Source organism: Erpetoichthys calabaricus, chromosome 13, assembly GCF_900747795.2.
Source record: "Erpetoichthys calabaricus chromosome 13, fErpCal1.3, whole genome shotgun sequence".
Classification (NCBI taxonomy): domain Eukaryota; kingdom Metazoa; phylum Chordata; class Cladistia; order Polypteriformes; family Polypteridae; genus Erpetoichthys; species Erpetoichthys calabaricus.
Genome location: NC_041406.2, coordinates 8,173,611 through 8,189,622, shown reverse-complemented (window position 1 = coordinate 8,189,622; position 16,012 = coordinate 8,173,611). Strand labels below are relative to the sequence as shown.

The window sequence follows — 16,012 nt, the reverse complement described above, 5'->3', positions numbered from 1 at the left end:
TAGGTCGTCATACAAGATCAGCATATTGTTGCTACCCAATCACTTTGCTTTAAAAATGTCATTTAACAATGAAGCGATACAAACCTTGTAAAATTCCTGGGTTGGCAAAGTCTCTACTGAACTACAGATAGGTAGGCGAAAAGAGTCTGCCAAGTGATGAAAAATTAAACATACTAATGTATTTTTGTATGTATGCTATATTTATTAATTTATCTTTTTTAGTTAATATTCATCATTATTAATACCAGATATTGTGAAAAGAATCCAATAGAAGAATTATGTTTTAAAATATTTGTCCACACTCTTTCAATGTTTCTCTCTCTCTCTCTTGAAATATCCTATTCTTTTTGTTCTTAACATCAGCCATATCATACATATTGCATATCAGGGATTTTTCCTGCCTTAAATTCAAACCTGCTGGGGTAGGCTCCAAGTTCCTGCCTGATAAACAAGTTTAGATAATGTATATACAGTATTCTTCCTAATCTCAGATGCTGTCTCACTGGTTTTGTGCCCGTCCATACTCCTATTACCTGCTCTTGCTCTGCTCATTACAGGTTTACTGTTCTTATGGTGTTCTTATTCAAGTCTCACCTCCCCTAACCTTCACACTACATGCTTGTTTTTCTTTGTTTCCCTCAATACAGCTAGGTGGGGTCTGCACACTGATTCAAGCCTAAGAATCTTCTTCTTCTTAAGCTCCCGTGATTTTCATGATCACACCTGTGAGAACACAGTAGATCCTGTTTTCTGATTTTTGATCTTTTCAGGCCTGCAGGTGGCAAAATGCTGTCTATAAATTGTCTGTGCCTGAGATGGAATCAGAGCTCAATACGGCTGGTAGGAAATAACAAAGTCTAGTATTTGAGATTTTTGAATGCAATATTGAAGGCATTCATTATAAGCACTTTGTCGCTGGAGCAGAAAATGTGGTGTGCTGTAGACATTTAGAGTAAAAAACCCTCACACCTTAAAATTCACCTAAATTTCATTACAAATTGGCCCATTCTGGGCAATAAACGGAAAAGAAAAAATTGCCAACAGTCCATGCAGATTTGTTCAGCACAAATGACATAGAAAATATTTAAAAAATTATAAAATTGAGTAAAATTGTTCATATTCAGTATCTGGTTTTGATTATGCTTGTTTTTATCAGACAAAAACAAAACCAGATATTACACTACACAACACAGTTTACTAAGCCTCCACTAACATTAAACTCATATCCAAACTCGTTAAGTGTACAGCTCTGTCTCTTTGAGACACAAAAACTAAACTCCATAGTAGCTCTTTAACCAGACCATAATTACTAAAACTAAAACTGAAACTAATATATATATATATATATATATATATATATATATATATATATATATATATATATATATATATATATATATAGAAATGTCTTTGTAAAATAAAAACTAAGCTAAAACTAAAAATGCACGATGGAGGAAAACTAAAACTAAACTGAATTTCCAAGTAAGGTCAGAAACAATATGGAAATAAAAACTAACATAAAAAGGCAAAACTATAATAAACTTGCCACGCACAGAATTCAATCATTTCTCATTTGTGTGAATGCTATTGTCAGACAAAGTTTGTGTAGAGAGAAAGAAATGATATTCACTCACGGGCAGTTATACGTTGCGTTGTCACAATGTAATTCCAACAGAATCAAAATTCAATGCAATATTGAGGAAAAGGTAAAAGTGAAAAGAGATTGAATATACGGACATAGGTGATATGACAGAAGTATGTACTGTAGATATTGTTTGGATTTAAACTTTACGTCGGAAACTTGTAGATTGTCTAATTTGTGTTGCCATCAGGGAAAAGTAGTGTTTCTTCCCGATGAAGAGGCCTATCCGCGAGAATTAAAAGGTTTGTTGTTTGGTGAAAGTGAAATCCACATATGCCAGCGGCAGAGATGCAAAGTTGCTGGGACGTAGCGCAGGCAGGAGGTTGGTGAGCGAAGTGAGCAGGGGGGCAAAGCCCCCTAGCTCCTCAATATAAAAAAAAAAAAAATTGTATATTTACTTTTAAGTAAAATGTGAAAAAATATTTAATTCCCATTTAAAAAATAATTGTATATTTATTTTTAAGTAAAATGTGAAAAAATATTTAATTCCCATTTCAAAGTGTTGAAGTGAAAAAAAAAAAAAAATCCCTTTTTATCACATACTAGCCCGCACCTCCGCCCATGTAGTAGTGAAACAGCACAGTGAGGAAGGCCCCGCCCGGCTCCCCACTCCGGACGTCACGCTCCCCCTCCCCTCGGCCCACAACCTCTGTGTGTCGGATTAGCGTGAATATATCACTCCTGCAAGCGAACTCTGATTCTTAGCACGACAAGAGAAGTCGCAAAAAATTAACTGGAATGTTCAAGCAAATTCGAGAAAAAACCCGATCTAAATCAATTAAGTAGTTCTCTTGTGAAAAGCGGGCAGACAGGCAGATGTTGGATTTTATACATATACACATATTAATTTATATTATATATATATATATATATATATATATATATATATATATATATATATATATATATCTATGAGAGAGAGAAACAAATTAACTTGTTATAAGCTTTCTGAGTAAATTTTCCTTCTTTTTTGTTTTACCATAAAAGCTAGGAATGCATCAGCAGCAAGTTGTTTTTCTTGATCTGTTGCTCCAGGAGATGAATTATTTTCATGCTTTCCCTCATTTCCCAGATCTAAAAAAAAAACAGAAAAATATTAACTTCATATTAAGATAGATAGATAGATAGATAGATAGATAGATAGATAGATAGAGATACTTTATTGTACAATCAATGAAAATTAAGCTGTGAAGCCCATGTAGTCATCCAATACACACTTGAAAGATTTCACACAGCTTCAAATGACTGCAGTATGCTGCATCTACATTTGGCAAAACCCAGATGCACTTTTTGGTGTCCACTACACTGGATCCCAAGCAGTGCCGGATTAACCAATAGGCACATGTAGCATATGCTACAGGCCCCGCAATTTCGGGGGCCCCCAAATGGTGGACCCAATATTTAATGAAAAAGTGTAGCATTGAAAAACTGGTCTTTAAAAATATTATCTTTACGTTTTTAAACTGTAAATTTCTTACACAACAAAACTTTAGGGGCCCAACACATAAAATTCACATAAATATTATAAGATTCTTATTATAATCGAGAGTAAAATAATTATTTAGTCCGGTTTGAACTGTTCAGAATCTAAACTTCAGATGATGCAGACCAAAAGCGCCCCCAAATTTGAAATGTGCTACGGGCCCCCAAAGCTCTTAATCCGGCCCTGATCCCAAGGTATTATGGGTACAGTTTCTCAGAGGAGAGCCACACTCTTCAGCAGGCACTTTGAGATGTTAACATGAGCTGCTGTTTCACTTGTAAATATGTCACCAACAATATGCTTGTATCTGCTCCCTCTGGTAAATTCAATATTAAGCAGCGGGCCTCTTGCCAGTCCAAAAACCTCATTTAGCGTATTCCTTGTAGGAGGTGACCAGCCATCTACACAGTTGAGACAGGGAGAAGGCTAGCAGACCGTTTGAACGCATGAGGCATTAGGATCAAAGACAGCACAAGCCCTATTGTAGACCACTTTCCATCCTTTTATCATACACCACACTGATCTCTCCATTTGTGTTCTTCCTCAAGTTTTCAAAGACACTTTTCAAAGAAAAGAGAATAAGCTCGGCTCATTCTCACCTTGTAAACACACATTTCTCCAGGTCTTTATTACTAACTTTTTAATCGCTCCTTTAATCTTCTCTAAAGGTAGCTTTCTCTCACCTACACTCACCTTTTCTCCTTTCACCTGCCCTAACTTTGCCCCATCCTTCTCCTCTTTTATTATTAGCAGATGCCTTTATCCAAGGTAAAGTACAACGCAAGTTAAAGCCATACATTCAGTTAGGTCCATAAATATTTGGACAGAGACCACTTTTTTCTAATTTTGGTTCTGTACATTACCACAATGAATTTTAAATGAAACAACTCAGATGCAGTTGAAGTGCAGACTTTCAGCTTTAATTCAGTGGGGTGAACAAAACGATTACATAAAAATGTGAGGCAACTAAAGCATTTTTATAACACAATCCCTTCATTTCAGGGGCTCAAAAGTAATTGGACAAATTAAATAACTGGAAATCAAATGTTCATTTCTAATACTTGGTTGAAAACCCTTTGCTGGCGATGACAGCCTGAAGTCTTGAACTCCTGGACATCACCAGATGTTGGGTTTCCTCCTTTTCAATGCTCCGCCAGGCCTTTACTGCAGCGGCTTTCAGTTGCTGTTTGTTTGTGGGCCTTTCTGTCTGAAGTTTAGTCTTCAACAAGTGAAATGCCTGCTCAGTTGGGTTAAGATCAGGTGACTGACTTGGCCATTCAAGAATTTTCCACTTCTTTGCTTTAATAAACTCCTGGGTTGCTTTGGCTGTATGTTTTGGGTCATTGTCCATCTGTATCATGAATCACTTTGACTGCTGTATTTAGCTGGATTTGAGCAGACAGTATGTCTCTGAACACCTCAGAATTCATTCGGCTGCTTCTGTCCTGTGTCACATCATCAATAAACACGAGTGTCCCAGTGCCACTGGCAGCCATGCACGCCCAAGCCATCACACTGCCTCCCTCCACCGTGTTTTACAGATGATGTGCTATGCTTTGGATAATGAGCTGTTCCACGCCTTCTCCATACTTTTTTCTTGCCATCATTCTGCTAGAGTTTGATCTTGGTTTCATCTGTCCAAAGAATGTTTTTCCAGAACTGTGCTGGCTTTTTTAGATGTTCTTTAGCAAAGTCCAATCTAGCCTTTCTATTCTTGAGGCTTATGAGTGGCTTGCACCTTGCAGTGCACCCTCTGTATTTACTTTCATGCAGTCTTCTCTTTATGGTAGACTTGGATATCGATACGCCCGCCTACCCCCTGGAGAGTGTTGTTCACTTGGTTGGCTGTTGTCAAGGGGTTTCTCTTCACCATGGAAATGATCCTGCGATCATCCACCACTGTTGTCTTCCGTGGACGTCCAGGTCTTTTTGCGTTGCTGAGTTCACCAGTGCTTGGTTTCTTTCTCAGGATGGACCAAACTGTAGATTTTTCCACTCGTAATAGTGGAGCAATTTCTCAGATGGGTTTTTTCTGTTTTCACAGCTTAAGGATGGCTTCTGTCACCTGCATGGAGAGCTCCTTTGACCGCATGTTGTCTGTTCACAGCAAAATCTTCCACATGCAAGCACCACACCTCAAATCAACTCCAGGCCTTTTATCTGCTTAATTGATAAGGACATAACGACAGACTTGTCCACACCTGCCCATGAAATAGCCAAAGAGTCAATTGTCCAATTACTTTTGAGCCCCTGAAATGAAGGGATTGGGTTCAAAAAATGCTTTAGTTGCCTCACATTTTTATGCAATCGTTTTGTTCACCCCACTGAATTAAAGCTGAAAGTCTGCACTTCAACTGCATCGGAGTTGTTTCATTTACAATTCATTGTGGTAACGTACAGAACCAAAATGAGAAAAAAGTTGTCTCTGTCCAAATATTTATGGACCTAACTGGACAAGAATGAAGGCGCAAGCATAAAAACAAGATTAAAAAAATAAGTCAGGGAGCCTGCACTGGTACAGCACAATGCTGCACCCTCCAAACAACAAAACAGCTCAGGATCCTGGTTGGCGCGCAGCCCGGTCCCACCATCCACATATGACCATCTATCTGTTGCAGCCAGGTGTTACGTGGGCGTCCTACCTTGGCTTGGTTGAGCCACTTTGTCCCTCAACAGTGACAATCCTGTTAGCCGATCACTCTCAGGGTAATCACACCACATGGCCGTAGTGCCGTAACTGACGCTCCCTCACAATGCAGGTCATGAGCCTCATTCCGGACTCCGTGAGCAACACAAAGTCAAACCAGTGGTGCACAAGGATTCTCTGAAGAGACACACATGAAGGAGTCCAGTCCTCATCTCAGGTCACTGGATAGCGTCCATGTCTCACAAACAGGAAGCACAAGGACTCTAAAGACTTGGACCTTCGTCCTTTTGCAGAGATATCAGGAGCGTCACACACCCCTTTCCAGTGACCTCATGACCCTCCCCCATGCTCTCCCAATCCGTCTACTGACTTCATAGGAAGAGTCACCAGAGATATGAATGTCACTGCCGAGGTAAGTAAACCTCTCAATGATGAGGTCGACTCTCTCCACAGACAGACACACTGCTGATGTGCCTAAGAGGTCATTAAAGGCCTGGATGTTGGTTTTTATCAGGACCCTCACAAGCCCAGACCCTCAGACTCCTCACTCAGTCTCTTGTGAGCCCCGATCCGAGCCTCCATTGACTCTGTGAAGATCACAGCATTGCCAGCAAAGTCAAGATCAGTGAATCTCTCTTCACCAGCAGATGCCCCACAGCTGCTGGACCCCACGACCCTGTCCAACACCCAGTCCATGCAAACATTGAACAGAGTAGGAGCAGAACACACTGCTGACAGACCACAGAATCAACTGGAAAAACACAGAGGTCCTGCCTCCACTCTGCACAGCAGTCACAGTACCAGTGGACAGGCCGGTCATCAGAATCAGAACACCTGCATGATTACAGTATACCCAAAACTAGAATAAAATAAAAATCCATATCCTAACTCCCCTTTCAGCAGCAGCCACCCTGTAAACTAAGCAGATCCAAAGTACTTAATAAAAAGATGCGTTTTCAGAAGATGCCTAAACACAAGTAAATTGGGTGCCATCTGAACAAATAAAAGGAGATACACAATACAATTTATTTCTGTATAGCCCAAAATCACACAAGTAGTACTACAGGCCCTGCCTTTTGACAGCCCCACAACCTTGACTCTCTAAGACAGGGGTCTCCAGTCCTGGAGAGCAACTGTGGCTGCAGGTTTTCACTCTAACTCTTAGCGACCAGATTTTGCTGCTAACTAACGGTCTTAATTTTAATTGATGCACAATTGAAGACTCAGGCCAGGATGGAAATGAAAAGGATCAACCTACAGTGGGCTAAATTCAAAGACACCCTGAAAATCAAAGAGGGAAAAAACGAGGCAGCAGGCGAGTCCATTCGCCAAAATGTCATTACAGCAACTCCAAATCGTACTCAGTAGTTTGTATGCCACCCCCCATCCCATGCCTGACAACATCCTAATGAGACGACAGATGGTGTCCTGGGGAATCTCCTCTCAGATCTGGACCAGGGCATCACTGAGCTCCTGGACAGGCAGAGGTGTCGGATGGACCGTAACAATGTCCCACCCAGAGGTGTTCTATTTGATTGAGGTCAGGCGACAGAGTGTTGGGGGTGGTGGGGGGGTTATCGGGATGAAATCCTTGGACCCATTGTCAGAGCCTATGCTGGTGCAGTGAGTCCTGGGTTCCTCCTGGTGCACGACAATGCCCGGCCCCATGTGGCAAGAGGATCAAGGAATTGATACCATCTGGCACATTTAAGTGTAATAAACATGCAAAAAAAATAAGAAATCGGGAAGGGGGCAAACACTTTATCACAGCACTATATATTATTACACTGCCAAAATACCCGCACTTCGCAGCGGCGAAGTACTGCTTTAAAATTTTTATTAAAAAGAAAATTAAACCTTTTTAAACTGAGGGAAAATATACCAATAAGTATTTGTTAAGGATCTCTTTGTATACCACGTTGTCAGTTCGGCCCTCTGGTTGTAATATGACCAAGCTGTGCTCTGAGCTTACTCTTGAGCATGCAACGTATAGTTGGCCATGTGAAAAGCAATCTTGCCTCAAATCAATGCCAACCTTTTGTAGGGTCTGTCCCTGAGACTTATTAATTGTCATTGCGAAGCAGAGCCTTACTGGAAATTGGAGGCGTTTGAATTGAAATGGGAGATCAGAGGGTACAACGGGGATGCAAGGAATAAAAACTCTCTCCCCTGAGCCACTGCCAGTAAAAATAGTTGCCTCAATTAGGTTGTTTTGCAGACACATGACCTGAAGTCTCCTGCCGTTACAAAGTTTCGGTGGCTGTAAGTTTCTCAGTAACATTATTGGTGCCCCAACCTTCAAAATTAGATTATGCTCAGAAGTGCCTGGAGGATTCAGAGTGTGGAGATTCTCTACTGGAAAGTGCACCGCGTCTTCCACTTCTACAACAGAATCCACGTGAATACCGTGGCGAAGCAAGGAAGGGAATGAAGAGACCGAGCTGCAGGCTATGGACGTATATATGTACGTAAGTAGGATTCAGTTAGCGCTGGGAACCAACGTATCAAATTTCTTGAAGATGGATCCATAAGTAACAAAGACCGTTGGAAAGTTCAATATGGCGGCCGACAGTGGCGTCATACCACCGAAATAAGTATGTACATCGGTTTCGGTTAGCGCAGGGAAGCTGCCTACCAAATTTCGTGAAGATGGGGCCATAAATAAGAAAGTTTAACATGGCAGATGTTGTTGACCATTATGACCGTTATGTGTAGAATTTCGAAATGAAACCTACTTAACTTTTGTAAGTAAGCTGTAAGGAATGAGCCTGCCAAATTTCAGCCTTCTACCTACACGGGAAGTTGGAGAATTAGTGATGAGTGAGTGAGTCAGTGAGGGCTTCACCTTTTATTAGTATAGATTACACACACACACACCCCCTACTCGCTTCGTTTGCCCACTGCCCAATACACCCCCCCCCCCACTTTGTGACTCTGCCACTCGCGTTGTGTAGGGGGGGCTGAACGCACGCTAAGGAGATGCAGACGGATCAGCTGCTGGCGAGCTGTGTGTTCTGCTTGTCACGTTGATCATTTAAAAGCCTGTACAACAGCAGTCCTGTCTCACGGGACTTCAAAGTGTCTCCCTGAGATGATCACATCTCCCAAAACTTTTTATTTATATATATATATATATATATATATATATATATATATATATTATATATATATGTAGTACTAGGGTGTTGTACCGTGTTAGCCATTATGAATGTAGAGAAAAGCCAAGCAAAATGACACCTTTTATTGGCTAACTAAAAAGATTACAATATGCAAGCTTTCGAGGCAACTCAGGCCCCTTCTTCAGGTAAGACGTAGAAGGGGCCTGAGTTGCCTCGAAAGCTTGCATATTGTAATCTTTTTAGTTAGCCAATAAAAGGTGTCATTTTGCTTGGCTTTTCTCTACTATTATATATATATATATATATATATATATATATATATATATATATTCACTGCATTCGTAGTCTGTGTCACAATCTGATTGTATGGATGGTTACCTACCAGGTAACGCTTGTGGTTGGTCAGCAAGTCGGCTAACATCTGCCACAGTGCCCTCCTTCAGTTGCGAGAAGCAGATCATAGAATGGTTGAATATATGGAAGTGAAGGTCTGTGATACGGTTTGCATATTTACAGCTGGAGATCCACAAAGGAAGAGAAAAAAGTGAATTACGTATCATAAAGTAGTTTTTTATTCCTGAGCTTTCAGTCCCTACCAGGAGCCTTCATCAGAGGATAATGTTTAGACTTACAAGAATCAAAGGCAATATAAAGCAAAATTAGGTTGGGGGGGGGGGGGGGTACAGGTCGTAACGTTTTATTTATTATGAATACGTTCTTCTTAAGTTCGCATATGCTGGGTTTATGTCCACATGTCTGTTAATGGCATTTTTGTCTGATAGCCAAGATTCAGCCAGCTCTCTGGCACTTTTAGTACTGGCCTTAAATCTTACTTGTACATTGTCCCAGTTAAATGTATGTCCTGTTGATTTTGTATGCGTATAGATCTGTGATCGTGAGTCCTTCCTTCTAACAGCGTTGCAATGTTCCTGTATACGTGTAGATAGATAGATAGATAGATAGATAGATAGATAGATAGATAGATAGATAGAATGTTGCCTTGCACCACCTGAATTCCCCAGATTTTGCTCCGTGTGACTTTTCATGCCCTTAAAATTAAGACTAAAGGTCGGACAATTTGCCAATACAAATATACACAGTCATGTGCTGATATACGGCCAACCAAGTTAAGGCAATTCATACTTATGACTGAGGCCCATAGGAAAACAACAGAGTAATAATGTTCTAGGAAATGGCAAAACCAGCCACAGTAACACATCTTTGTCATTATCATTAGTACCTCACTGCTTATTGACTTGCCCTGTGGTGGGCTGGCATCCTGCCTTGAGCCCTGGGATTGGCTCCAGCAGACCCCCATGACCCTGTAGTTAGGATATAGTGGGTTGGATAATGGATGGATGGATGCTTATGGACTTGCACTACACCAAAGAGCCTCTATGTCTGGTGACTATTCAGGGTGTGGATGTGCATTGCTACAAGTACTTGAGTGTCCACACCAAAGACATAATAATGCAAGATGGCATTGGTTTGGACATGTGCAGAGGAGAGATGTTGGGTATATTGGGAGAATGGTGCTAAGGATAGAGCTGCCAGGGAAGAGGAGAAGAGGAAGGCCTAAGAGAAGGTTTATGGATGTGGTGAGAGAGGACATGCAGGTGATGGGTGTGACAGAGCAAGATGACGAGGACAGAAAGATATGGAAGAGGATGATCCGCTGTGGTGACCCCTAACAGGAGCAGCCGAACAAAGAAGAAGAAGCATCATCTGCGAAAGGCCAAATTTCCTCCTGGGGCCAAACCCCCAAAGGTTCCCGGTTCGAATCCCGGTCACTGCCAAAAGAGATGCTACTCTGCTGGGCCCTTGAGCAAGGCCCTTAACCTTCAATTGCTCCAGGGGCGCTGTACAATGGCGGACCCTGTGCTCTGACCCCAAGGGGTATGCGAAAAACCAAGTAATTTCCTTTGGGATTAAATAAAGTATATTAAAAAAAAAAAATAGGTGTAGACAGCTTATAAGAACAATTGTACAGTTTTGATTGTGATATTCAAGTTATCAGTTGTGAACATTAACATGAGACTATGATTAACAAGGATTTTCTAGTTTACTTGTGCGATATTACTGTAACATTCTTATAAATTAAATATTTTACCATGTGAAATATTGAAAAGGCGTTGATCTGCTATTATACAATTCAATGGATGCTTCCGGTCATTAACATTACCATACACATTAAAATGTGCATTTAAAATTAAACTAGCATAGAAAACAATAAAGCGTCCACACCACTAAAAAGTGTACAGCAGTTTTAAATTACTTGCATTAAATGTCCATTCAATTGAACACATACAGTTGTAGGTTGCTTCCCAGTATTTTCATTTTAAGTGGCTTATTCACGTTTCTGAAATAATGTATTTCGAGTCTGCGGTGCACTGGCGCGCTGCCCTGGGTTTGTTTCCTGCCTTGCGCCCTGTGTTGGCTGGGATTGGCTCCAGCAGACCCCCGTGACCCTGTAGTTAGGATATAGCGGGTGGCATAATGGATGGATGTATTTTGAGTTTCATCCTTTTACACACACAAAAACTTATTTCAAACAAACTCGCTATTCAATTAAGTATACTTAGATTTTCATAAACGTTTTCCTTTCTTGCAGTCTTTATATTTCTTCTCTTTAATGTTACGTGGTTAACCCCCGATGTCCTCGCTAAGCCACTGCTGGCAACCCTGACGGAGAGCGAACGGGCACAAGTCTCGAATACAGCACGCTGGAGCAAAGGTGCGCCAGCTTACGAACTTCACGTCCACAAAAACTTCCACTCAAAGACAACGCGAAAACAAAGCCTTGAAACAGAGAGCGTCCTCATTAAACGAACACGGGTAACCTCCAGTGCCGCCGCTCATTTGAAGAGCAAATGTCGGCTACCGTACACCCACCGACCGACCGCCGCGCTTCGCCGTTCCAACATCGCCGATCTCTGTACCTGCTCCAGTGCTATCCGACATCATGTCGCCTTGGTGTTTTCTTCAGCGCTCGCCGGGCTGTCGTAACTCACGGTCCGACTGTGGAGGAGTTCGAGCCACAGAGTATGTAGCAGTCACGATAATTCCACTTTTCAGTAAAATTCCTAAAGTCGTCACGTAACCGTATATGGTTTAAGTGCACGTTCTCTTCAGATTTGACAAGGATCTGTTTCTCTCCTTGTACGGAGCGCCACTCATCAATAAATAAATCACCCACAGTGCTCTCCAATCTTTTATTCAAACACTCAACCGCAGAGTTCGGCCATTAAAAATGTTTTTCCCAGAATGCTTTTCCAGGTCGGCGACGCAGGAGTTTTGCATCACGAAGTGGCCGCCTTCTCTTTCTGGTTTGGCGCGCCACCTGCTGACGGGGAGGTCCATTTCTACCGTAGTAATACAGTACACTAAATCAGTGGGTCTTAAACTAATAATAATAATCATGCATTTTATTTATATAGCGCCTTTCCCATGCTTTCAAGGTGCTTTATAGAGTCTCAGAAAGAACAGCAGGGTACATGTAAGATTGGATACAAATATTTTCTGCATACTAAATCAGGTAAGTACAGGATACAGTGGTGTGAAAAACTATTTGCCCCCTTCCTGATTTCTTATTCTTTTGCATGTTTGTCACACAAAATGTTTCTGATCATCAAACACATTTAACCATTAGTCAAATATAACACAAGTAAACACAAAATGCAGTTTTTAAATGATGGTGTTTATTATTTAGGGAGAAAAAAAATCCAAACCTACATGGCCCTGTGTGAAAAAGTAATTGCCCCCTTGTTAAAAAATAACCTAACTGTGGTGTATCACACCTGAGTTCAATTTCCGTAGCCACCCCCAGGCCTGATTACTGCCACACCTGTTTCAATCAAGAAATCACTTAAATAGGAGCTGCCTGACACAGAGAAGTAGACCAAAAGCACCTCAAAAGCTAGACATCATGCCAAGATCCAAAGAAATTCAGGAACAAATGAGAACAGAAGTAATTGAGATCTATCAGTCTGGTAAAGGTTATAAAGCCATTTCTAAAGCTTTGGGACTCCAGCGAACCACAGTGAGAGCCATTATCCACAAATGGCAAAAACATGGAACAGTGGTGAACCTTCCCAGGAGTGGCCGGCCGACCAAAATTACCCCAAGAGCACAGAGACGACTCATCCGAGAGGTCACAAAAGACCCCAGGACAACGTCTAAAGAACTGCAGGCCTCACTTGCCTCAATTAAGGTCAGTGTTCACGACTCCACCATAAGAAAGAGACTGGGCAAAAACGGCCTGCATGGCAGATTTCCAAGACGCAAACCACTGTTAAGCAAAAAGAACATTAGGGCTCGTCTCAATTTTGCTAAGAAACATCTCAATGATTGCCAAGACTTTTGGGAAAATACCTTGTGGACTGATGAGTCAAAAGTTGAACTTTTTGGAAGGCAAATGTCCCGTTACATCTGGCGTAAAAGGAACACAGCATTTCAGAAAAAGAACATCATACCAACAGTAAAATATGGTGGTGGTAGTGTGATGGTCTGGGGTTGTTTTGCTGCTTCAGGACCTGGAAGGCTTGCTGTGATAGATGGAACCATGAATTCTACTGTCTACCAAAAAATCCTGAAGGAGAATGTCCGGACATCTGTTCGTCAACTCAAGCTGAAGCGATCTTGGGTGCTGCAACAGGACAATGACCCAAAACACACCAGCAAATCCACCTCTGAATGGCTGAAGAAAAACAAAATGAAGACTTTGGAGTGGCCTAGTCAAAGTCCTGACCTGAATCCAATTGAGATGCTATGGCATGACCTTAAAAAGGCGGTTCATGCTAGAAAACCCTCAAATAAAGCTGAATTACAACAATTTTGCAAAGATGAGTGGGCCAAAATTCCTCCAAAGCGCTGTAAAAGACTCATTGCAAGTTATCGCAAATGCTTGATTGCAGTTATTGCTGCTAAGGGTGGCCCAACCAGTTATTAGGTTCAGGGGGCAATTACTTTTTCACACAGGGCCATGTAGGTTTGGATTTTTTTTTCTCCCTAAATAATAAAAACCACCATTTACAAACTGCATTTTGTGTTTACTTGTGTTATATTTGACTAATGGTTAAATGTGTTTGATGATCAGAAACATTTTGTGTGACAAACATGCAAAAGAATAAGAAATCAGGAAGGGGGCAAATAGTTTTTCACACCACTGTATACAGAGCATTAAATAGAATAAAAGACAATAAACCAGAGTGAATACTAAACTATAGAAAAGAAAATCCTGAAACAAATATATAATTTATGGTATGGCACACACACACATATTATTCTGAGCAGAGAGGTAAACTGAAAGAAGTGTCAGAAGGTCAGGTTAAGTTAGACACCTTCCTGAGCAGATGAGTTTGAAGTTGTTTGTTTTTTTAATGAATGAATGGAGTCCGCTGATCTCATTAATTTCAGGTGGTCATTCCAAAGCCTGGGCACTCTACAGCTGAAGGGCCCATAAAGCACAGGAGCTCCACAAGGGAACTGTTTGTTCTCCTTTGCTTTTCACCCTGTACACATCAGAGTTTAGCTACAATCCAGGGACACGCCAACATGCAGAAGTTCGCAGATGATGCTGCCATTGTGGGTCGTGTCGGGTGGAACTGGAGGAGGAGTACGGGGGGGTCTGGTGAATGACTTTGTAGGATGGTGTCAGTCACACCAACACTTCCAAAAGCAAGGAGATGGCTGGCCTTAGACCACCAGTGAGACCTGTCTCCATTGAAGGGGTTGATGTGGAGAGGGTCAAGACCTACAGTAGGGGGAAATAAGTATTTGATCCCCGGCTGAATTGAACAGTCTCTGATTTTTATGGTAGTTTCATTTTCATGGAGAGAGACAGAATATCAAGCAAAAATCCAGAAACAACACATGACATCAAAGTTATAAATTGATTTGCATGTCATTGAGAGAAATAAGAATTTGATCCCCTACAACCCAGCCAGAATTCTGGCTCATACAGATTGCCGATTACAATCAATCAATCAATCACAGATACTCCTGATCTCAACTCGTTGTGTGTATAAAGCACACCTGTCCACAGAATCAGTCTCTTTCATTCCAACCTCTCCACCACCATGGGCTGTCAAAGGACGTCAGGGACAAGGCTGGAATGGGTTACAAGACCATCAGCAAGACGCTTGGTGACAAGGTGGCAACTGTTGGTGCGATTACTCGGAAATGGAAGAAATGTAAAATGACCATCAATCGTCCTTGGTCTGGATCTCCATGCAAGATCTCGCTTCATGGGGAATGATGATGATGAGAAAGGTGAGGGATCAGCCCAAAACTACACGCTTGTTAATGATCTGAAGGCAGTTGGGACCACCACAGTCACCAAGAACACCACTGGTAACACACTACGTCTTAAGTTTGCCAGTGAACATCCGAGCCTGTTCATGTGCCTTCTTGAGCAAGGGGACCTTGCAAGTGCTACCAGATTTCAATCCATTATGGCATAGTGTGTCCCTTTGTCCATTCATGCACACCACCCATCACCTGGGGTCAGAGGCCACGCACATGCCACACTACTCCCCCAGCTCTCTGCAAGCTGACCCAAGTCCAGAGTCCCATCCGAGGTTCGCCGGGAGCCGATGGGCTTCAGCAGCTGGGGCTCCTCTAAGTGCTTCGTCCACGCTCCGCCTTACCAGCTGCTCACAGGCTGCCTCATAGCCGGCTTCTCCAGGTATTCCCGTCCCCTCAGACAGTCCGCATGTCCCTCTGGAATCCAGACCCTGAGCTGAAATGGTGTGTTCTCAAAAGGCACCTGAACAGGAGGAAATGGAGGTGCAGTTCAAATTCCAAAAGGGAGATCATTCCACAGTTTGTGGGGCGAGAACAGAGGAGCACTGTCTAGTCTTGGCACATACAAAAAGAGGAGGGACGGTCAGCAGATGGGCCGGAGGTTTGTTAAAGGGACCAAGGCTGGAGATATTGAGGAATAAAACCGTAGGTCGAGTTTTGAATGGGGTCTATCAGCGGCTAAGTGAGTTTCTCTTTCCTCTGAGGTTTCGTTTTGCCGATGTACTGACCTCCATTGTCTATCAGCGGCTAAGCGAGGTTCTCTCTCCTCGGAGGTTTCGTTTGTTGATGTGCTGACCTCCGTTGTCTATCAGTGGCTA

The 16,012-nt window shown here is 42.0% G+C and overlaps 1 protein-coding gene across 2 annotated transcripts in view; it reads right to left on the bottom strand.

Moving 5' to 3' along the window:
- Nucleotides 1-12,155, bottom strand: part of cnot10 (CCR4-NOT transcription complex, subunit 10) — an 87,158-nt gene extending 75,003 nt beyond the window's left edge. For both annotated transcript variants that reach the window (XM_028817928.2, XM_028817929.2), the window contains exons 1-2: nt 11,831-12,155; nt 2,622-2,716 (exon numbers count right to left, since the gene is read on the bottom strand). In XM_028817928.2, coding sequence (XP_028673761.1) covers nt 2,622-2,716; nt 11,831-11,855 — 120 coding nt within the window. In that variant the 5' untranslated portion in view covers nt 11,856-12,155. The remainder of the gene's footprint in view (nt 1-2,621; nt 2,717-11,830) is intronic.
- Between the last annotated feature and the right edge of the window lie 3,857 nt (nt 12,156-16,012).